The 24,335-nt window shown below is 36.7% G+C and overlaps 1 protein-coding gene across 1 annotated transcript in view; it reads left to right on the forward strand.

The window, feature by feature from the left end:
- Positions 1–1,593: 1,593 nt before the first annotated feature.
- LOC148943658 (uncharacterized) overlaps positions 1,594–24,335 on the forward strand; it is an 88,919-nt gene continuing 66,177 nt past the window's right edge. Inside the window, exon 1 of the mRNA XM_089101059.1 lies at positions 1,594–1,728. Coding sequence (XP_088957185.1) covers positions 1,602–1,728 — 127 coding nt within the window. The 5' untranslated portion in view covers positions 1,594–1,601. The remainder of the gene's footprint in view (positions 1,729–24,335) is intronic.

Below are 24,335 nucleotides of genomic sequence, written 5' to 3' on the forward strand. Positions count from 1 at the left end.
CGTAGCCCCCCAAGGCCCGAGGCAGGTGTTGTAAGTAATGCTCTGGGGATATATATAGTTCTTATGGAAGGGATTCCGATATAAACTTCGGAAAGGGCTCATTTGATTGAAAATTGAAAGTTCTTGTTCACATTTTAAGATTCAAAAGAGATCGGAGGGTAACTAGCCCCCCCCCTTCCACGCCCTAATCAGATAAAAATTATCAAATAAAAATCAGATAAAAATGTATCATCAAAAATGTATCAGATATCAGATAAAAATGTATCAGATAAAAATGTATCAGATAAAAATTTTGAGATGGATATTTTGTTGAAAAAAGGTTCAAAGTTCAGATAGCCAAAACTCCGGTGTCCACACAGCCCCCCAGGGCCCGGGGATAGGCGTTGTGAGTTAGGCCCTCGGGGCATATATGGTTATTATGGAAAGGATGCTCGAAAAAAAAACTTCATAGACGGCTCATTTGATTGGAAATAGAGGGTTATATTTCACTTTTTAAAAGTCAAAAGTGATCGGAGGGCACCTAGCCTCCCCCCACACTCCAACTTATTTTTTCCTAGAGGCACTTTCCCACAGTGGCTTAGCTTGCAGAGTCAAACCACTGACCCTCAACCAAGCCAAAGGATTGGCACCAACAGGACTCAAGCCCCCGTCCTTGAATGTATAGGGTTGCAAGTCCAGCGTCCCATTCACTCGGGTAGGGTGGTTTCCTTTAAATACCTCTAACAATAAATCTATAAATTTCTGACAATAAATTATGTTAATAATCTGCGGATTTAACACCTAAAATCAACAAACCTGAGTGTATCTCGCAATAGGAAGTAGTTTCGTCTTTCATAGGCATACAAAATTATTTGTTTTTTTTAGGGGGGCAGCGACTTGAACCCCCAAACCCTACCACTCTGTCACTTCAAGGCACCTCATTTCTAACGGTGCTTGTGTCGGATGGTCCTAGTGATGGTTTTAGGGGGAAATACAGAGGAAACCTACCCCGGGTGCAGAAATCTTAGGGGTGCGAAATTTTAAACTAATAATTTAACGGTTATAATCATTTTTTTAGTTTTATTTTTTTTATTAAAATAAAGTAGAGGGCGCAGTTGGCAAAATTTTGTTAATAAATGAAAATTTTGTTAAAAATTTGGCCTGAAAATTTTTGGGAGATATGGGGGGCATAATTAAGATTTTGCCCCGGGCCCAAGAGAGGCCAGAACCACCACTGGATGGTCCAGAGTCCCCGTTTTGTGGTTATCCAGAAAGTGAAAGTCCTCAATTAATTGTTTTTAATAGCAAAAATTCTACAGGGAAGGTTTAAAATGACCCTCCCCCCCCCCAAGGTTTTCATGAAATGTCGTCCCTGGAACGATCCCAACCTGACTTTTTAACTGCTGATTTTTATTATGCATTTCAGTACAGCATATAGTTTCCCAAAAATAATCAGGTATATGCAGGTATGTGAGATTTAAATGTAAATGCTAATCAACCTACTTCAAAGAGTTACACACTATTTTGCCTAAGGAAGCGTGTAGGTCAACGACATCGGGAAGATACAGCAAATATTCAATAAATTTTCAGTGAGGTGTGATGATGGTGTCTTGATGGTGAAAATGAATGAAAGGAGAGGAAATTCAAGAGAGAATATGGATACTAGAACACCGATTGCTTGGCAGCATAGGGATATGAATCATCAGCCGGGAGTCCTTCCAGCAAGCTCCTTTAGAGAACGTTATTCAGGTGCGTACTCGACATAGCGTAGACTTTTCATCGCACCTAGGACTAGGCTAGTATGACGCCTGTATACATTGGTATAGAGGGAAATCCGATAGTAGTCTTGCACTTGACTTCTTCTGAACTAAACAAAGTAAGAACAAAAGAGTAGTGCCGTGTGATTCCCCATTCAACACTGTTTGAAAAATAATTATTCCCACCATGACAATTGTCAATAATTATCTTTTATAGCCAGTACACTCAGGAAGTGAAGTTAGGTTAATCCTAATGGAATATACCTATGCCTAAGTATAATGAAAATAAAATACTTTAGTAACAAAATTATGGAAACTACAACAGAGAATTGTGGAAATCAGGCCCCCCAGAACGGATTACATTAAATGATTTCTAACCTAACTAAAATACCATCTATAATGTTTAATTAAAATATAACTACTTTGTAGTTTATCTCTCTCATGCTAAGCTAAATATCACCGAGTACATATTGAAATACAGAAAGAAACCGGTTCTACATAGACCAAGAATTTGAGCGTGGTGGCTATAAGAGATAAGTACCCAATTGTCTCCCATTTTCCCCCAATGGCGTCTGGTATGGCAACATTCTTGCTTATGAACTCTTCTGAAGGAAACGCTATAATAACAAAAGCGTAATACCATCCGATTCCCCATCAATAATCTTTCCAAACATAATGGAAATTCCTGAGACTAATTTATAAGACTCTCAATGATCTTTCGCCCATCATGAGTACTTAAAACGTACAAAAAATCACTTCTTTGCGGTCTATGCAACATGTGTCTTTAATACTAGCTGAAATAAACTCGTAATATTTCCCTATATTCGCACAATTCGGAAAAACAGCGTCCTTTACTGAAAACTGAGCCTACTTGAGTTTTTTAGAATTTAAATTATGTGCTTGAACTTACCGATAACAATATCAGTAAAACATTATTGAAATAAAAGATTAGCGGCAAAGCAGATACGGCAAAGGCGCAAATTTTTCAGAATTTTATAAATATAGGGAAATATGAGACAATTTATCTGAGCCAGTTTTGTAGACATATGCTGCAGAAACTACCTTGGAGTAGTTTTTGTTCAAATTAAGTTTTAACTTTGCTCATCAATTCCATCAGATAAAATTCTTCTTTTTTTTAATCAATAAGATACAGAATATGAGGCGGCACGACATCGCTGTTATGTGTCTCTGCAACCTTACTACGAAATTATGATTGCTTCTGTCAAAATCCTCAAACTTTTTTTCGCTGCAGACAAATTTGGGGATTATTAAGTATTTAAAAAATAGATTTTGTTGGTTTTCTTAAATATACACAATGTACCTCCCAAAAAGACTTTGTCTAGAATAGGCAGTGAAATTAAAAAAGTCAACACTAGTTGTTGTTTTTTTAATCGGACGGTGTTTACGTATTATACCGACCACACCCAAGAAGTGAAGTTAGGTTAATCCTAATGGTATATCTCAAAATATGAGGAAAATATAATACTTCAGTAACAAAATTATACAAACTACAACAGAGGATTGTGGAAAGCAGGCCGCGAAGAACGCATTATAGTAAATACCTAACCTAACCAACTCTATATATATTAAATATTCAATTGAAACATACCTACATAGTAATTTATCTCACTCAAGCTAAGCTGATTATCTCCGAGTGCACACAGAGAAACCGGTTTTCAACTGATCAAGAACAGCAGTGTGGTCGGTATAATGCGTAAGTACCAAACGGACATTAAATATGTAGTTTTTACTTCGTAGTTCTCATTAAAATTCCCATGAAACATATGCAACTTTCTCATATAGATTTGTCACACGTCACATTTTTGCTGCATATAAGGTTCACTCGCTTAGTGTGTAGTATTACGAAAACTTCCGCAAAAAGCGCTGGTTATATTTGCATTCACATTCAAGAATTCTTTACGTAGGCTTTCATCAAAATCATATGCCTGTTTCATCCAGAAAAAAGGTCTAATTTTGTTCTTTCGGCCTAGGGCTATAAGATCGGACACATACACACTTGTAAAATTTGTCGCAGTGGGAAAATAACTGGCACCCTAGGAACCTGCAACGGGATTCATTTTAATTTTCATCAAATGACCTATTTTTCATCCATTTTATCAAAAAACATATTTATTCAGACTCATCCGTCCATATTGCAACGAAAATGATTATTATTCTCCTTCCTCCCTTCCTCCCTTCGAATTCTTTCACTCCTTCCTCCAAGAAGAATTCTTGCACTCCTTCCTCCTTTGGTGGAGGAAGGAGAGCAAGAAGATTCTTTAAAAGAATAAAGTGCAGATTCAGAAGCATTGCCTGGAGCGTGCAAAATTATTCTTGGTCCATAAAAGGGTACTTTTTTGTGGCACAGTCTCTTTTTTAACTAATAAAAGACGATAGAAATATTAATTCCCATTCAAATGAGCTCCCTCATAATTATCTACGGCTTTTGATTCAGTAAGAACACCTCTGGGGACAAAAGAAAAGAGGGGATACAATAGCCTAAACAACCCACGCTGAAATGCCACCGCGTAAAACAGCTAAACCATCCATATTAAAAAAAATATTTTCCTTAATTTGCTAGATGGTGAACTGTTAGCCTTCCGTTGAAGCCCATTTAAAATGAAATTTACTAATATTGAGAATTAGGTGGCGCCAGTTTGAGCCAATCAGATATGTTTCATAAATTTTTTTAGTAAATCAGAATATTTTATGAACAATCTGATTTGTTTAAATTAGCACTAGCTAAATCTTGGTTTAAGTAAAATATCATTGTGAGGGGGGGGCTCTTGAGGGCTTAAGATAATGAAAAATCGACAGACTATCCAAGAATTCGCATTCTTTAGCTAACAATTGATGTTTTGTGGCACAAACTGAACGGAAACCTCACTTTGCAGGAAGCAGAAAAACAGCAGCAGAACACATTATGACATTAGTGCTACCTTTGTAAAAATGGAACTTCCCTTCTTGTTCAAAATGGGGAACTGAAAGCTTCGAATATAGGGTTTTTGACATGTTAATTTCGATGGTGTACATTGTTTTTCTAATTTAAAGTCACTTACGAGGAGTTTCAGATTCTTTTTTTAAAATTCTCGAAAATTTGTCTCAATAGTTACAAAGTAATATGCTGCTAAATCCGAATAAAAAAAATTGTTTCTGGATCAGCGTCCATTGGAAATTGTTTCTCACGGGACATTTTCTTAGAAAATATGCTTTTTAGATTTTGCTTACTATGGACCATGCTTTACTAAGTTGCAGCTACTGCTGCAACCACTTGCACTTTGATATTCACTAAGACTGACAAAGCAATTTTTTTTCCGTTTCGCCAAATATTTGCTCCGCATACCACTATGGACACGCCGCCCAGGATTGAATATATAGAATCAAAATTATATATAAATATAGGACCATCCATCTTCAGACGCCTATCGTAGTGTCAAAACTTTGCGAAAAACAAAAAGAAAATGTCGGGTCATTTGCGGTTTAGTACATTTGTTTGAATTATAATGAAGTTGTTGATTTTGGTCTCTCGCATTAGGCTAGACTTACAGGCTGTTGTCGTAAATGTTTGTTTTTTGTATTTGTCTTTTCTCATTTACTGCCCTGTCATTTTCATTTTAATGTAGGCGGGTTCCAAGGAACTAAATGACAAAAATAATTTGCACCCGACTCGTCTTGAACGAAATTAGCATATGTCTATTCTATATTACGACTTTCGGTTCGCTGGCACGGAAGCATGTAGCCTATGCTCGAAATATCTAAGATACAAAGTTGTGACAGTGGTAGTTTCTATGGGAAATTTAATATAAAAAAACAAGTTTTTTTTAACTGAAAATAAGGAGCGACATTAAAACTTAAAACAAACATAAATTATTCCGTATAGGAAAGGGGCTATCCCCTCCTCAACGCCTCGCTCTTTACGCTAAAGTTTTTTATTGTTTTAATAAATAGAGTTGTGAGGAAGAGTCTAACTTTTCTAAGTTCTAACTAGTTCTAACTTAACTTTCTAACTAGTTGTAACTAGTTAAGTTCTAACTTTAACTAAGTTTTTTATTGTTTTAATAAATTGCGTTGTGAGAAAGAGTCTAACTTTAGCGTAAAGAGCGAGGCGTTGAGGAGGGGACAGCCCCTTCCATATACGGAATAATTTCTGTTCGTTTTAAGTAAGAACTTGTTTTTTTTATTTAATTTTTGAACGTTTTTGAATTAATGCATGTTTTGATTTTGGCTCACCGTACATAAATAATTAAAACTATATTTGCATATTAATTTTACTTTTATTTGGTTAAAAGGTTTTCTCGAAAGTTGTTTAATTTTATTTACGAACGTTTTTATTAGTAATAAATTACGCAACTTATGAATTAACTTACGTAGCGAAATTCTGTAGTCATATATTTTTAATACGTATATTAGGGCATCAGCCCCCAAGGCAATACCTCGCTCTTTACGCTAAAGTTCGAATTTTATTCCAATTCTTTAAAAATGACCGCTTAATCACAAAGGTCGTTAATTAGAATAAATAGCTCTTTTGAAACTACTAAAAAATCTGTTCGTCTTAAGTTTTGATGTTACTCCTTACTTTCAGTTGAAAAACTTGTTTTTTTTAACTAATTTCTGATCGTTTTTTTTAATATTGCTGGGAAATCCGGTGCCCCCTTCATAGGAATATCCCTTCCCCCATGAAAACTTCCTCCATGGGAAGATACTCCCACGTAGCCCCCGACCCCCCCCCCCTACCCCACTACCAGAAAAAATCCCCCCTGAAAACGTCTGTATACTTCCCAATAACCAATTCTATGTGTAAACATTGGGTAATGTTCATAACTTTCAGCTCTACCCCTGGGGACTTTGGGTGATTAAGTCATCCTAAAGGACATAGTTATTAAATTTTCCACCATGTTGAACAAAATGGCTATCTCAAAATTTTGATCGGGTGGCTTTGTGAAAAAAATGAGCGTGGGAGGGGGCCTAATTACCCTCCATTTTTTGGTCACTTAAAAAGGGCACTAGAAATTTTAATTTCCGTTTGAATGAGCCGTCCCACGATATTCTTGTATCAACCTTTGGGTTGATACAATCAACCCTGGGGGGAAAAAACAACAAATAAACACGCATCCGTGATCTTTCTTCTGGGAAAAAGTTCAAAATTGCACATTTTTCTAGATATGAGCTTGAAACCTCTACAGCAGGGTTTTCTGATACGCTGAATCTGAACGTGTCATTTTCATTAAGGTCCATAATTTTTAGGGGGTGTTTCCCCCTTTTTTTTTAAAATCAGGCAAATTTTCTCAGGCACGTAACTTTTGATGGGTTGGACTAAACTTGATGGAACTTATATATTTGAAATCAGAATTAAAATTTTATTCTTTTCATGTATCTATTTGTATCAGAATTTCGTCTTTTAGAGTTTCGGTTACTATTGAGCCGCGTCGCTCCTTACGTAGAGTTCGTTACCACAAACTGTTTGATAAAATTTGGTACTTGGCTGTTAAACGGAACGTACTCAAGAAGTGAAGTTAGGCTTATCCTAATGAAATATGCCAGAACATGATGATATTAATATTGCTTTAGAAACAAAATTATGGAAACTACAAAGAATTGTGGAAAGCAGGCCGCGCAGAAGGTATTATATTAAATACCTAACCTAACCCCTAACCACCCCTATTTATTAAATATTTAATAAAAAGAAACATACATCCTAGTTTTCGCACTCACACTAAGCAAACCATAACCGAATAGGATGGAAAACCGGTTTCTGTCAAATATTAAAAAAAAGAAGCTTTTTTTTAACTAAAAGTAAGCAGCAACATTATAACTCTTAACGAACAGAAATTATTCTGTATATGAAGAGGTGCCACCCACCTCAACACCTCGCTCTTTACGCTAAAGCTGTTAGCGCTTTAAAAAAAAAGTTTAGTATTCTAATTAGACGGCCCCTGTGCTTTAGTAGTCGTTCTTAAAAAAATTGGGCCAAACAGCCGAACTTCAGCGTAAAGAGCCAGGTGTTGAGGATGAGGCAGCCCTTCATATACGGCATAATTTCTGTTCGTTTTGAGTTTCAATGTTGCTCCTTTATATCAGTTAAAAAAAAACTTGTTTTTTATTTAATTTCTTATCGTTTTTACAAATAATGTGGGTAAATCTCGCTCACCCTCCATGAAATATAACCCCCCCCCTCACGAGACTTCCGTGGAAATTTCATCCAACGTAAAGTACACCCCCCGTCAACTTCCCTCTAGATATTCCCATCCTCGCTGAAAATACGACGAGTATCACATGAAAATGTGATATCACATGAAATCACATGAAAATGTGACGAGTATATGTTGGAGTATCTTTCCATAGAGGAAGTTTTCATGGGGGAAGAGAAACTGAAAATCCCCCCTCCCCTTAAAATTTCTTGCGGAAGATTCAGCCTGAAAAATTTTCCTTAGCATACTTTCATTTGAAAAAGACTTTAATCTGTAATCGGTTTCTCTGTCACTCCAGAAATGCGCACTTCCGTGGATTTTTTTCCCAGAAATCAAAACACGCGTAAAATAGTCCCCAGATATCTCCCCTTGAACATCTCCACATGCAAAATTGAGTTGGCAAAGATAATGTAAGACAATCAAAAAGAATTTTGTATAGGAATTCTGTTAAATCCTCCCAATGTAAAATTTTCTCTGGAAAATTCACCCCCTCCCAGAAGTTTGCCTCTCCAAGGAAAATTATCCCAATGGAAATCTACCCTAAGCACAAAACTCCCTCCCCGTAAAATGTCTGTATGCTTCCCAATAAAAAATACTAAACATAAACAATGGGCAATTTTCATAACTTACAGGCCTTTCTCTACGGACTGTGGGAGGTTATTTTACCCTAAAGACATTTCATGGGGAAAGTTTTCATGGGGGAAGAGAAACTGAAAATCCCCCCTCCCCATAAAATTTCTTGTGGACGATGCAGCCTGAAAAATTTTCCTTAGCCTACTTTCATTTGAAAAAGACTTTAATCTGTAATCGGTTTCTCTGTCACTCCAAAAATGCGCACTTCCGTGGATTTTTTTCCCAGAAATCAAAACACGCGTAAAATAGTCCCCAGATATCTCCCCTTGAACATCTCCACATGCAAAATTGAGTTGGCAAAGATAATGTAAGACAATCAAAAAGAATTTCGTATAGGAATTCTGTTAAATCCTCCCAATGTAAAATTTTCTCTGGAAAATTCACCCCCTCCCAGAAGTTTCCCTCTCCAAGAAAAATCATCCCAATGGAAATCTACCCTAAGCACAAAACTCCCTCCCCGTAAAATGTCTGTATGCTTCCCAATAAAAAAATACTAAACATAAACAATGGGCAAATTTCATAACTTACAGGCCTTTCTCTACGGACTCTGGGAGGTTTTTTTACCCTAAAGACATAATTATTTGCTCTTTCAACTATACTGAACAAAATGGCTATCTCAAAATTTTTATCAGATAACTTAGGGAAATAAATGGGCGTAGGAGTGGGGCCAGTTGACTTCCAATCTTTTTGGTTGCTTAAAAAGGGCACTAGAATTTTTTATCTCCGTTCAAATGCAACCTCAGGCCCCCTACCGAACTTCTAGGACCATTGTTTCAATACAATTTCCTCTAGGAAAGAAAAAACAAACAAAAAAACAAATAAACACACATCCGTGATCTGGTAAAAATAGTAAAATTCGACATTTTTGCATATAGGAGCTTGAAACTTCTACAGTAGGGTTATCTGGTACGCAGAATCTGACGGCGTGATTTTATTAAAATTCCTTGAATTTCAGGGGCTGTCTCCTCCCTACTTCAAAAATCAGGCAAATTTTCTCAGGCTCTTAACTTTTGATGGATAACACTATACTTGATGAATTTTATGTATTTAGAATGAGAATAATAAGCTGATTCTTTTGATGTATATATTGATATAAAAATTTCATTTTTTAGAGTTTCGGTCACTATTGAGCCTAGTCGCTCCTTACAGTTCGTCACCACGAGCTGTTTGATTACAGAGCGTAATGCTTAAGCGTGTTCCTTTTAACAGACAAGTACCTAAAATTTTATTTATAAATGAAGTAATGTCTGCCTAATATAGATACAAATGTAAAATGAATAAATATGCGCCAATTATCGAACGACGTTCGTAAAGTACCTGACTTGATTTTTTGACGTTTTTTTTTTGCTAGGGGGGGGGCGTTGCACTAAAGAGGTTTAGAAATGAGGATCCAGCGGAATGGTAACACTTAATAGGAAATACTTGATTAAATTTAAACTTGGAGTGACTGAACAAAAATAATTGCCTCTCGTCCTATGCAGCATATGCTATAAAATGGTTAAAATATACTGATTAGGAAGGTTTCCAGTGACGTCTAGTTACGAAAATTTAGGAGGGATATGTTTTGATTATCAAAGCAGGGGACAAATATGTCCCATTTTTTCATTGAAAATACCAAAGAAAGGATTTTTCAATCAAAATATCTGAAAAAGGTTTTTCCAAACCTAGGTGGGGAGGGATAAATCTAAGGGGGACACACACCCACTGCCTCTGATCAATTGACACCTCTAGAAAAGGAAAAGAGAGAGCGTAAAGTAGTTCCTTACTGCCGTTCAGGCGAGAAACCAAATCTTGTATACACCGAAAAAAAAAACTAGATAAAAAATAAAAGTTTTTTTTAGACTCTTAAACAGTGCAAAACTATTAAATGTGAGTAATGTTCAAGGGTAACATCTAATATATACCCAATTTGGTGGGGGGGAGGGGTATAAAACTAAAAAATCTGAAAAACAATGAGTTAGCAGAATGGTAGCTCTTGAGAGAAAGTGCTACTTTTTAACATCAAATAAATGCTGGTTTTTACCACTTTATATCTTTTATTTAACCAGTTTTAAAGCGTATAACCAGTTAATATCAAAATCCTACGTTCTTCTTTTATGTGCTATTTTGCTATGGTATATTACAGTGTTATTGATTAGATACAGTTCAGGTTGAAAAATACAAAAGCCATCATTTTTCTCTTGCTAGCCACAAATGCGGAGCGTTAGTAGGCAGCGTGTTAAATTACAAATTTACTAATGAGGTGACATAATTTTCACTCTATTTTGGATGTTATGAAGGTATGATGCATAGTCATTTTTTAAACACAGTAGATCCCATATTCTAAAGCATTTTGAAGAAAACACAAGGAAAATTAAAAGTAGCATAAGCACAGATTACCAGTTTACAACAAAAGTTTTCGGTGGTATTAACTCATTGGCGTCAATAAGGGGGGAGGGGCATGATCTATCTCTCTCACACGGGCTGGAACACCTTGTCACTTTAGACTCGCATCACGGCCCAAATGGTTCATCTCGTCTTGACCTTTCCTTACAGATCTCCCTGACTGCCTCAGGATACACGCTCACGCTTTCACAAGTGACCACGTTGTCGTCATTGTACGTGGAAACCATCGTGCTCCACCTCCAATAAAGCATGAGCGAACAATCTGGCAATAGAAAAGAGGTGATTGGGACGTTTTGAGAAACATTATTTTTTCTCAGCTGTGGAGAGCGTTCCTTCTTGGAGGTCCAGAGAAAGCTGCAGAGAAGTACCAGCCGGCCATAATTGATTCTGTCGAAAAACATACCCCTTCAAAGTGGATCCAGGTGTCCAATAAGAACAAACCTTTGTTCAACACGCCCACTGTAAGAAGGCTATCCAAGCAAAGCAAAAGATACACAAGCGATGGGTACATTCAAAGAGCGAGAGGACAGAATTGGAATCATCAACACGCGCAAAGATGCAATTCAGGCGATTCGGCAGTCCCGGTTTCCGTATAAGCAGAAATTTGCCACCAAGCTTCAACATGCTTCGGCAAAGAGTTGGTGTAGAATTGTCAAGGAGGCGTTACCGTCGTTCAAGGTAACTTAAATTCCCACTACAGTTTAACTGGACTGTGGTACAAGATTCACAGTCAAAGGCTGAAGCTCTTGCTTAAGCTTTTTTCAAATTCTGGAACCTGGACGAAGACGTTAGACAAGTGCCAAATTTCTCCGACCAAACTGATACGCTCCTGGATCGTGTGAATTTTTCTGTTCCTAAGATACCTTGCATTTTGCGACATCTTGATGTGACGAAAGCCACAGGTCCTGACAACATACCAAATTTTGTCCTCAAATCCTGCAGTGTCGAACTAGCTCGACCTCTTTCGTTGCTTTTCCGGACTTGCTTTTGCTCCGGAAACTTCCCACAAACATGGAAGTTTGTTCTTGTTATACCTACCGTAAAGTCAGATAGCGATTCAACGAGCCTAGGTTCCTATAGGCCTATTAGCCTCCTCTCCTGCGTTGTGAAAGTCTATGAGATTGCAAAACATTTCAACAGTTCATAGAATCAAACGACTTTCTAGATGATCGCCAACATGGATTCTGCCGGAAACGCTCAATATTAGACTGCCTAGTGGCCCAGCATCAGGAATGGATCAAACTTTTGACAATGGAGTACGACATCAGTCTATTGTCATTTGACATTGTTAAGCTTTCGACAGAGTATACCACCGTGGCCTCTTAAAGAAATTCCATGCGTACAATGTTCGCGGATGTCTGTTAAAAGTGTCTGGGTGTTTTTTTTCTGATCGTTCACTGCGGGTTGTCCTCGACGGACTTATTTCTCGCAAATATTCAATGAAAGCTGGGGTTCTCTAGGGCAATGTCATGGGACCTACATTTTTCTTATTTTGCATAAACGACATGGGTAACAACCTTGCAAGCCCTCTGCGTCACTTTGCCGACGATACCACTACACACCCAGCCGTCTCAACACAACACAAGACCCAACACAAGCCTCTCTTTCCCAACAGATGGATCTTTTTCAAATCGAAAAGTAGTCTGAAGCATGTATGATCAACTTTAATGCATCAAAACAAAGGATGTTCTCATTACCCGATAAAAGGTGTCATGTGAACACCCCAGCTTCATTTTCAAAAATTAAACTATAAAGAGAGTCGACAAGTTTGCTTCTACTGGGGATACATTTCCCCACCGATCTCTCTTGGAATAACCACCTTGATCGGATGAGAATCTCCTGCGCAAGAAAGCTGGGAGTTACTCTTTGGTGCAAAATCCTTTGTCCGTCTAGCTCGATTATCCAACTCTCCAAGTCCTGCTTCAGACCCAATGCTTAACATGAATGCCCGCTATATGTTCGTGCTCTGAAAACGCTGTTGGCACCACTTCACAAGATCAAAAATAGGGCACATAGGGCGGGCCGCACCTCCACACATGATTCGCTCCAGCCTCTAAATGAAAGGTTTGATGTAGCGTCGATAGCTGTTTTCTACAAGTACATGAATTCGCCTCCCTTATACGAGCTCCCTTGCATTTTGGCCCCCTTTGCCCAGCCGTCAAGGCAGAAACGAAGACGCATACCTTGATCTGATTATCTAAAACAGGACACGCCAAGAACCGAGTACTTGAGGAACAGCTTCATCTGATGTTGCTCTTCTATCTGGAACAATCTTCCTGGTGATATTATTCCTGCAAATTCCTCTATTGACTCCTTCAAAAGAAGGCTCAACAAACATTTAAAACCTCGAGGTTTCGGAAAGAGGTAAAGAAATGGCGGCATATCAGACACTTTTAAGTACCTGGCACCGTGAATATAGGAAAAAAAAGAATATTCTGGATTTTGGGGATGAATAGACATAAAATGGGTCCAAAAGAAAAGATAATCAGATTTTATTTTGATATCCTTCGTTCTTTGACTATTTAGGGTTTTCTTAGAATAAAATGACTTAGGAATGATGATACATTATTTGAACAAAAATATGGTATAGTGAAATTTAAGAGTGGATTTTGACTTGAACTGATTACACTTTTCATAATTTTTCTTAGTAAAAAAATTGTGATTTTAGAATTGATGGCTTGTAAATTAAATCAATTTTTCTTTTCCAGTTGTGATCAATAAATTTTTTCTTGATTGTTCCAGAAAACACCTTAATTCTTCTACTAAACACAACAACATTTTATAATTGGTAACTCCGTTGCATTATGAGAGAATATCGCATTTGCTAAGCATCAAAAATATAGTAGAAAATATTATTTTCTGGGAAAGAATTTTCGCGGAAAAATTTTTCAGGGGGGGGGGGGAGCTGACTCCCGTTAAGACAGTATATCAAATTGAGGATTAAGTTGATTCACGGTGTCATATAGTAGCATCAATATTTTCTCCTAATAGATGTTTAATGCGCTATGCATGGGAAATCAACCAGAAAAATAAATATTTTTTTGTCCATAATTGATGACACAATTAATGAATGGAGTCATATAAAATTGAAAATCAAAGCAGTGAATAAGAAAAATCAAATCTGTTGTAGATGCTAATGTTAAAATTCAATTAGTAACTTAGATTAAATGGTTGGTTATAGAATTGGTAATTTTTATGGCACTCATATGTTCTTAGAAAACGAAAAGTCCAGCTAAAGAAGCTTAATCTAGCGTTAGAAATTTTTAGAAGATTTGAGTCTCTTGCGAAACTACAGTGTTTTTTTTTGCGTTTTGCAGCTGGCTTGAATATTGCTATGAAACTGAATATGCCTATCATATCGGAATACATGGGGAGTAGGTCTACGATTTTTCTGATCCCCCTTGAAAATTTTAAAAATGCTGGCCTAGAAATATACTATTTTTCGTGTTCCCCCCTCCCTTTCATGAATAAGGATTCGTCCTAATGATCAAATATGTTTGTGCTTACGATGCCATATGGTTTATTGACCAAATGTATGCTATGCAGACGAAATGGAGGTAAATACAGAGAAAGGAACTTCAACTATACAAGGGGCAATAGAGTTTGTCTAAGTCTTTAGGGGTTTTGTTTTTTTCTTCTTTAAATGTCAATTGCCATTTTATGGGTGTGTAATTTCGGTTATTTGGCTTGCATTACGGTGCCCGAATTGGGTGGGGATAATTACCATTTCTTACATTCAACTGAAGGTCGTCGTCTGAATGACGTTAAGATTCTGTTAGATGTGTACCTACGGCTAAAAGAAAAAAATTGCATCTAATTATGAGAAGTGCGGTTTTCATTACCAAGTTTTGTTGTATTTGACACCATTAAATCAGTATCAAGAAATATGTGTAGTTAAAAAGATGTAAGTCGGATTTTCCTGAAATATCCTTTAAAAAGGTATGTTTATTCTGACCGATTAATTCGATGATGTACTATTAGTTGTTGGTACTTGACGTTAAAAAGTGGCTTGCTATTATAATGGAAATAAGCATAATAGCACATTTACAACATATAGAAAATAGCATATATATGCTACTTGCTGAAATTTGTCTGAACCCAGTTTCAATTTAGATAAGATTTTTGTTTTCCCCATGAACATCGGAGAGGATATTTAAAGCTAAAAAGGGACGGAAAGTATCACAATCAGTGCAGCTTGTCTCTTTTTTGGCAACCTTTTTTCTTCTCCTTTTTTGGTTGTGACTATTAAAAGGGCGACATATTCGATTACGGTCGAAAGGAGTTATGTATGTATCCTGGGTAAACTCAGCACGAAGAATCGAATGATTCAGTCAGAATTGTCCTATCTCGTACCGTTTACGGAGATAAAAAGGAGACATACGCCACTAAGTGGCATAAGTGTCTTTTTTTATCAGGTCTTGTTACAATTCAGAATGGCCGAAGAGGATCTTATGAAGCTATAACATGGATACCTGGCATTCGTCTCCTTTTTTTTGTCAAGGAAAAAGGAGACATATGCCATAACAGGGAATAATTTTGAACCCGCACGTAACACTTGAATTTAATTTATACCACTGAAAAGCTCATAAAAAGTTGGTTTAGAATAAATTACCTTTATATCCATTAGCCTCATCCTTCAGAGCGAACACAGCCAACAAACTTTTCTGTTTTTTGGCTCCCCTGAAAAGTTTCAAAAATGGCGTATGTCGCCTTTTTAATTATCACAGCCAAAGGATGACCTAATAAAAAGCGATAGGTCTCTCATATATTATTTTAAATTTATTTTTTCCTACTGAACTTTGCTTGTTGAAAACCTGGGCATTAAAGTTTGAGAGAGTTCATTGTAACAGAAATAAAATTCTTAGTGCCATTATTAAGGAGCGAAACCTTTCAGGGGTAACCTAAGACTCTTTCGACACCCCTTTTGCTCTCGGGCATAAATCGCATACATATTTTCTAGCTCGAATTACAATTTTAGGACAGCCAGTTTCATCAGAAGGGAAAATATATCTAAAAAAAAATATGCCTCATGGGGTGACATAGCAAGTGAAGCCCAACAATTAAGGTCAGCAAATTATTCAGGCTGGCCGTATAAAACAGATGCTCCGTATATTCATGTTAGCAGAAAAATGGACACGTTAGATCTTGTTGAAGTCACAGTCATGCATGAATGTCAAACCTCCATGATTGAAGGGGCCAAAGTAAGACACTTGAAGCTGTGAGGGAAATGCACCAGTCCCAATGTTTTCTTTTCCTTAATTAATTAAAAAAAACTTTTTCAGTTTCTTTCAATTAATTTAAAAAAAAACTTATTAATTAAAAAATAAGTTTTCAAAAAAGTAAAGAACTCCATTAAACCAAAATGAACAAAAATAGAATGAAAAAATCTATCAAGAATACAACTACCACAAATCAGTATCAATAAATAAATGACAAACAAAAATTAAAATAAATAACAGTCAAGCTCAAAACGAGCAGAAATTAATATAAGTAGGGTTCTAAACCCCAAGCTTTCTAAAAACCAGAATATAATTTGTACTTTACTGAAAAATTCTTTTAAATGTTTTAACTTTTCTAATTTAAAGAAATTAAAAACAATTAAGATTTTAAGGAATAAATATCCGCATATCTATATTAAACTGACAATGTAAATATTTTCAGTAAATTCATTTGTATTTTTTTCAGTAAAGTACAAATTATATTCTGGCTTTTTGATTCTATTTTCTTTCATTTTGGTTTAATGGAGTTCTTTACTTTTTTTTTTAAACTTATTTTGCTGAAAAAGTTTTTTTTAATTAATTAAGGAAAAATAATTATGGAAATTAATTAATTGATTAATTAAGGAAAAAGGTTTTTTAATTGATTTCTGTTCGTTTTATATTGACATAGTCTTTATCAGGGAGAAAGACTGAGCCTCTTCTAAAGTTAAACAGCCATCCCTCCCTTAAAAACCTTAAACACATCCTGAGCATAGCTCACAACCCCTGCCCCTAATCTCTGGGGATTGTTTCAACCCCAAAGGCCTTGTTATATTATATTATGCATTTTATATGATATATATAAAATGCGTTTTGGGGCAATACGATGTATGTGTGTGTGGAGGGGGGGGTAGCTGCCCTCCGATCACTTTGACTCTTAAGAAGAACACTAGAGCGACTGATTACCAATCCAATGAGCCCCCTCAGAAATTTATATGACCATGCTTTCTATAAAAATCTTAGGTCCCCAGAGCATAACTTACAACCCTTACCGTATAATCTATCCTCAAAGACATAATTTCCAGACCATTCTGATACGCTGAACAAAATGTCTATCTCAAAATTTTGATTGGAAGTGTTTGGGGAAATTTTGGAATGGGGGGGCATTAGCATAGTCTTTTTCAGGGAGAACAACCTTTTCCCTTGCCCCTAATCTCTGGGGATTGTTTCAACCCCAAAGGCCTTGTTATATGATACTTAGACCATTTTGAATAGAATAGCTATCTCAAAATTTCTATTAGATGCATGTCGGGGTATTTCGACGTGTGCATGTTTGTGTGGGGGGGGGGGAAGGGGGGAGGGGTAGCTGCCCTCCAATCACTTTGACTCTTGAAAAGAACACTAGAGCGACTGATTACAAATCCAATGAGCCCCCTCCGAAGTTTATATGACCATGCTTTCTATAAAAATCTTATATGTCCCCAGAGCATAACTTACAACCCTTACCCTGAGGGCTGGAGGTATCTCAAAATTTTGATTGGAGGTGTTTTTGGAAATTATTGGAGTGGGGGGATTTGCCCTTTGATTACTTTCTAGCAATAAAAAAGGCACTAGTCAAATGAGCCTTTTTTGAAGCTTCTACAACAAAATTTTCTTAAGAACCTTATACGCCCCAAGGGCATCACTTATGACCCTTGTCCTAAGGGCTAGGGGAGAGGGTTGTCATCCTTGAAGACATAATTTCCAGACCTTTCAGCTACGTCTAACAAAATGGCCATATCAAAATGTTCATCGGAAATATATGGGGAAACGATGGGCGTGGGGAGATTCTCCCTCCGAATACTTTCGACTATTAAAAAGGGCACTACCCCTTTCAATATCCAATCTAATTAGCCCTTTTTGAATTTTTTACGAGAACGCTTTCTATAAAAGCATTATATGCCCTCGGGGCATAACTTACAACCTTAGCCTTGAGGGCTGTGGGGGGGGCTGTAATCCTCAAAGACTTAATTTCCAAAACTTTCAACTACGTTAAACAAAATGGCTATCTCAAATTTTGATTAGATGTGTTTGGGGAAATGGTGGGCGTGAGAGGTGGTTAGTTACCCTCCAATAACTTTTGACTATTAAAAGGGCACTAGCCCTTTCAATTTTCAGTTGAATGAGCCCCTTTTGAAGTTTCTACAACAACGCTATCTATAAAAAAAACCTTATATGTCTCCAGGGCATAACTTACAACCTTTACCCTTGAGGCTCTGGGGGGTTTGTCATCCGCAAATACATAATTTCCAGAACTTTCAACTGCGTTGAAAAAATGGCTATCTCAAAATTTTGAATCAATGTGTTTGGGGAAGTGGTGGGCGTGAGAGGGTGGCTAGTTGCCCTTCAATCACTTTTGACTGTTAAAAAGGGCACTAGCCCTTTCAATTTCCAATCGAATGAGCCCTTTTTGATGTTTCTACAACAGCGCTTTCAACTACGTTGAAAAAAATGGCTATCTCAAAATTTTGATTGTATGTATTTGGGAAATGGTGAGCGTGAGAGGGGGTTAGTCTCCCTCCAATCATTTTCAACTATTAAAAAGGGCGCTAGCCATTTCAATTTCCAATCGAATGAGTCCTTTTTGAAGTTTCTACAACATCGCTTTCTATAAAAACCTTATTTGCCCTCAGGGCATAACTTACAACCTTTGCCCTGAAGACTGTGGGGGGAGTGTCCTGCTCAAAGACATAATTTCGAGAACTTTCAACTGCGTTGAACAAAATGGCTATCTCAAAATGTTTATTGGACAATTTTGGGGAAATGCCTTCCAATCACTTTTGACCATTAAAAAGGTCACCAGCCATTTCAATTTCCAATCGAAGGAGCCCTTTTTGAAGTTGTTACGACAACGCTTTCTATAAAAAACCTTATATGCCCCCAGGGCATAACTTATCACCCTTGCCCTGAGGGCTCTGGGAGGGGCTGTCATCCTCAAAGACCTAATTTCTAGAACTTTCAAGTATTTTGAACAAAATGGCTATCTCCAAATTTTAATTGGATGTGTTTGGGGAAAAGGTTGGCTTGAGAGGGGGTTAGTTGCCCTCCAATTCCTTTCGACTATTGTAAAGGGCACTAGCCTTTGAATTTGCAATCAAATGAGCCCTTTTTTAAGTTTCTACAACAAAGCTTTCAATAAAAACCTTATATGCCCCCAAGGCATAACTTACAACCTTTGCCCTGGGGGCTCTGGGGCGTTTGTCCCAGATATCTCAAAATTTTGATTGGACGTGTTTGGGGAAATGGTGAGCGTGAGAGGGGGTTAATTGCCCTTCAATCACTTTCGACAATTAAAAAAAGGCAAAAGCCCTTTCAATGTCCAATCGAATAAGCCTTTTTTGAAGTTTCTATAACATCTTGACTGGCCTTAAGGCTCCTGCCGAGGGCTCGGCGTAGAGAACGATGAGACAACGCAGACTGAAAAAAAAGAGAACGCAGACTGAAAAAAAAATATAAAAGAATGTGCATTGTCAGTTTAATATATATATATATATATATATACTGATATTTAACAATCAAAATGTTAATATTGTTTGATTTAGTATTAAAGTTATAAAAGTAAAAACATTTATATTTTTCGGTAAAGTTCAAATTATGTTCTGGCCTTGGGAAGGCATAGGGGTTTTGAGCCCTACTCATGTTAATTTCTGCTTGTTTTGAGTTTAACTTGGTTATTCATTGTAATTTCTGTTCGTTTTGGGTTTCATTTATTTATCGATGGTGATTTGTGTTAGTTTTAAGATTGGTAGATTATTTAATTTTATTCTTGCTCATTTTTGGTTTAATGGAGTTCTTTACTTTTCTTTCAAAAACTTGTTTTCTGGAAAAAGATTTCTAAATTAATTTCCCTAAAAAGAAACCAAAACATGGACTTCTTAGCGCAACCAAACTTTGAAGTAAAGCGCAAACCCTTTACTTCCGTTGTACTATCAAAATTAGTCATTATATTTGCTACCAAATTTGTTGACATTACTATTTTAAAATATTTCCAACTGACCTCTATTTTTGCGTAATATAAATGTTATGGCTCGCAATTTTTCACTACCGTAAACATTTATCAGCTTACTTTAAATTCACCTAAAAAGTGCGGGAGTTTAAGAAAAATTTGCTCCAGAGCTGTCGACGGGCATCAATGAGCTTCTTCACTCGCCCCGAAGCTGTGCCGCAGCGTGACATCTTCCCTTTCCTGTACTAGCAAGGTCTCAGCTGTTCTTAGATATCTGTCATAAGTTTGCCGTAAGGTATTTTTGGAGGGAAGGCGTCAGGACATCAACATGTCAGGGCCACTACCGTCAGGACATCGAGAAAATCCGTCATAATATCGACAAAAAATCCGTCAGAACATCGACACGTCAGGACATCGACAGTCATAACATCGACACGTCAGTTCATAGACAGTCACAATTGCTACCCGTCAGAACGTCGACATTCATAACATAGACACGTCAATTCATCGACAGTCGCAATCGCTACCCGTCAGAACATCAACAGTCATAACATCGACACGTCATAACATCAAAGTTTTTTTAATAACGAAAATTTGTCAGAACTACTAACCGTCAGAATGTCGACAGTCACAATATCGACACGTCATAACATCTAAAAATTTTTCATAACATCTAAAATTTTAGAACTTTAGTTTTTTTGGGTTTAGGGGGAAAAGGTACCTAGGTTAGGTTAGGTTACGTATTTAATATATGCTATGCTTTACCCCCGCCCCCCTGATGTGCAAATATATAGCCTAAATTTGTTTCTAAACTGTTATATACTTATTACTATTAAATAAACTTATAAATATTTTTACGTAACGAAAATCCGTCAGAACCACTAACCGTCAGAACGTCGACAGTCATAACATCGACACGTCATAAAATCTAAAAAAAAATTTAGATGTTATGACGTGCCGATGTTATGACTGTCGATGTTATGGCGGGTAGCGATTGTGACTGTCGATGTCCTGACGTGTCGATGTTATGACTGTTGTTGTCCTGACGTGTCGAAGTTCTGACGGATTTTCCTTGTCGACAAAATGACGTTTAGTGCTTGTGACGGTTAGATGAAATGGTAGAACCCCGATTTTGGATAACCTCATCTTTATGGGCTATCTGGTACCCAATCATAAGCTGTCCGAGGAAGGCGATTATGTTTCCAATCATCAAATATTTGTAATTTGTGACTTCATGCTCTCTTTTATTCATTTTCCTTTCTGTTGAAAGATACTACTATGCGAAAGCACAAGGAGGAATAGTGAAGGGTGTGTGTAACACCGTTTGGTCTTTAGAATACACAGTTTTGGGTTACAAACATCACTTTGCGAAGGGTGACACATTTCTCACTTCTGGTATCCACTACGTATAAAAACTAAGAATCAAATCAGGTATGACCACGCTATTATTATAATTGTCGATGTCCTGTGCATTGTCAATTACGTCTTCGTCAATACTTTCCGTATGATTGTCTTCTATCTCGTCTTAAAACGGTGTCAGATTCGTCATCATCATCAGTATCAGTAACATCATTTTTCTTTCTAAGAAATAACATTACAAAGCTTTAAAAGTGTAAATCTCCACGGTCCCTCCCTTGCTTCCTCCATGATATCCTGGATCATGATTCATCTTCATGACTAGTTACGGTGAAGATAAGTGTTCGTGTGCCACGTATCTATCCATGAAGAGTTGTCCAGCCGCCTCACAGGACTTTCTTCCACAAAAAATTAAGGATATTGGCGTGAAGACGCACTGTGTTTGGATTTTAAACCTCCCCCTCCCATCTCCAGAGAAATATTTTATATTTTCATTAGGGCTCTAAGTTTGTGCCCCTATAGTGTCAAAGCTAATATAGTTGATCAAACTCTATATTTCAGGTGTTTTGGATATTTTTTTTTACAATAGTGTCCAATTACTTCAATGATAAAGGAAATGGGCCATTAAAGCAAAATGTCTTTTTGTTGTTTCTTTCTTGTGATCTTCGTAATTTCTCTAAATCCGTGATTGGGCAAACTTTTGTTTAGTACGGATACAGCTCATCCTGCCATTAAATTAGATTTTATCTTTGTTGTCATCAATTGATACCATTTGCATTATATGTATTGTTGGCGAATGATTTTCTGTTCAAGCTTCACTTTTGAACTATCTTTTACAAATTAGCTTCAACAAGATACTAACAAAAATGACACTGCACTAACAGAACTGGCTGCGATAAACAGAGTCTTCTCAGTTCATCTTTGAAGTACCATGGACATAAAATAAAATATGTTTCCCTCTTGGACCGATCCTAGGCTTAGTCATGCCTGAAAAGCTCAATCTTGTTAGATTTTTTCATTGGTCGTTTCTAAATTGAGGTGTTTTTAGCACAGGGTCACATTTTTGTCAGTATTGTCACGTGAAAATAATAAAGCAAGACTAATTCATCAAATTTATCAATGCTTCAAACATTCAAACATTGATTCCAACCATATGATGATCCCCAAAGACAACCACACCTTCATAGGAAAGCCGCACCTTCGTAAGCTGTTTGGTGCCAGGTGTCTTTAGCTTACTTTTTGCTGGTTTTCTTCTATTTTTCTATTCACCTATTTAGGAAAGCTAGGACAACCACAGCTTCATATAAAAGCTCCACCTACGTAAGCTGTTCGGTGCCAGGTGTTTTTAGCTTAATTTTTACTGGTTTTCATCTATATTTTCTTTTTTTAAATGTGATTTTTTTTTTAACTTGATCATGAACTTATAATTTTGTCAAATAAATTTGTTAAATTTGTGAGCTATCTTTCGATCACTTCTGGATGTTCAATTAATTCCAAATTTTATCAGTATATATGCAATTCCAAGGAAAGTGCAATTATTCAACATAAAAAAAATCCCCTTCTTTTATACTCTCCCTTGTATAAATAAAACAACATAAACAATGGATTGAATGGAATAAAAAGTATAAAACAATTATTTTTGTGCACTACTTGATAGCTCAGTGATAAGAAAACTTGCCTGAGGCCATATTAACTTAGATTCGAATGTTAGATAAAACAATTGTATGTCTTAGAAAAGAGTAAAGACTTTTCAGTCATAGAGGAGACCAAAAAATTTTTAACTCTTTTTCAAAATGCACTAAAATAGACTGGCCTAAAATGGAAATGCCTGACATCAAACAGCATAAGAACGACTAGCTATCGTTAGAAGGTATGGTTGTCTTTGGGAATCGACAGATAGTTAATGTTTGAATTTGAAGCGTTCAGTTTTACGCAAAAGCATATTAAGGGGGGAAATGGGTGGCACGTCCCAAGACACTATCCGTCAAATTTCATGATGAAATAATGGGCGTTAGAGTTTAAAAGGGAACGCATGAATACAAGTGATGAACCTCGTTCCAGGGTAGTGACTTCATCGTCTTATGGTTCGTCTTGTGGGGCACCGCAAGGTTCACCTTGCCCCATGGCGCACCATAAGCCTTGTCAACACCTTGTATATGTGAAAGTCCTGGAATGTTTGAAAAGTCTATCAGTCGTGATTAATGACGGCAGATTAAAGTTTTCTGGAACAGCAAGGACTAAAGCTAACATAAAGAACGTGAGAACAATATTTTAAATAATATTTTTGGTTTTAGCAAAGTCTGTGGGAGATGGATGCCGCGTTTGCTGATATGTGATCAACGATATGTTGAAATGAACAATTATTTTAAGTGAGAATCGGGCTCTGTAATATAAAGATTCCGATATATTTTTGAGACGTTTATAAATACGGATGAGACTTGCATCCCCTTTCGCACTTCTGAGAGCAAATTATAATTGAAAAAATGGGTTGTGTTAGGTGAGTCAGATGACTGAAATAACTATTTTAAGGGGTTCGTGTTTCAATTAAATTGTAACTCGATATGGAAAATGTTTTAACCTTTCTGGGGTTTATGTTGAGAAACAACAAAACAGTATTGACAATAAATGTTTTCTTCGTTAGAAGTGGGACTTTTCAACCAAACCCCGTACATATGGTCAGGATTCAGTTTAAAATTCGGTTCTCTTAAGCCCCGATTTTACTTAATATTTTGTGGCCTGATTCTTTTTTTGCTATGGTTAATAAACTTAGTAAATGACTAGACAATTTATTGCATTGGTAGAAAGTAATTTTTTATAGTGAGATCTCATATAGCAGACGCAACTACCCTTTAAA

Source organism: Artemia sp. Qi Xiang Cuo, chromosome 15 (assembly GCF_049724085.1).
Source record: "Artemia sp. Qi Xiang Cuo chromosome 15, ASM4972408v1, whole genome shotgun sequence".
Classification (NCBI taxonomy): Eukaryota; Metazoa; Arthropoda; class Branchiopoda; order Anostraca; family Artemiidae; genus Artemia; species Artemia sp. Qi Xiang Cuo.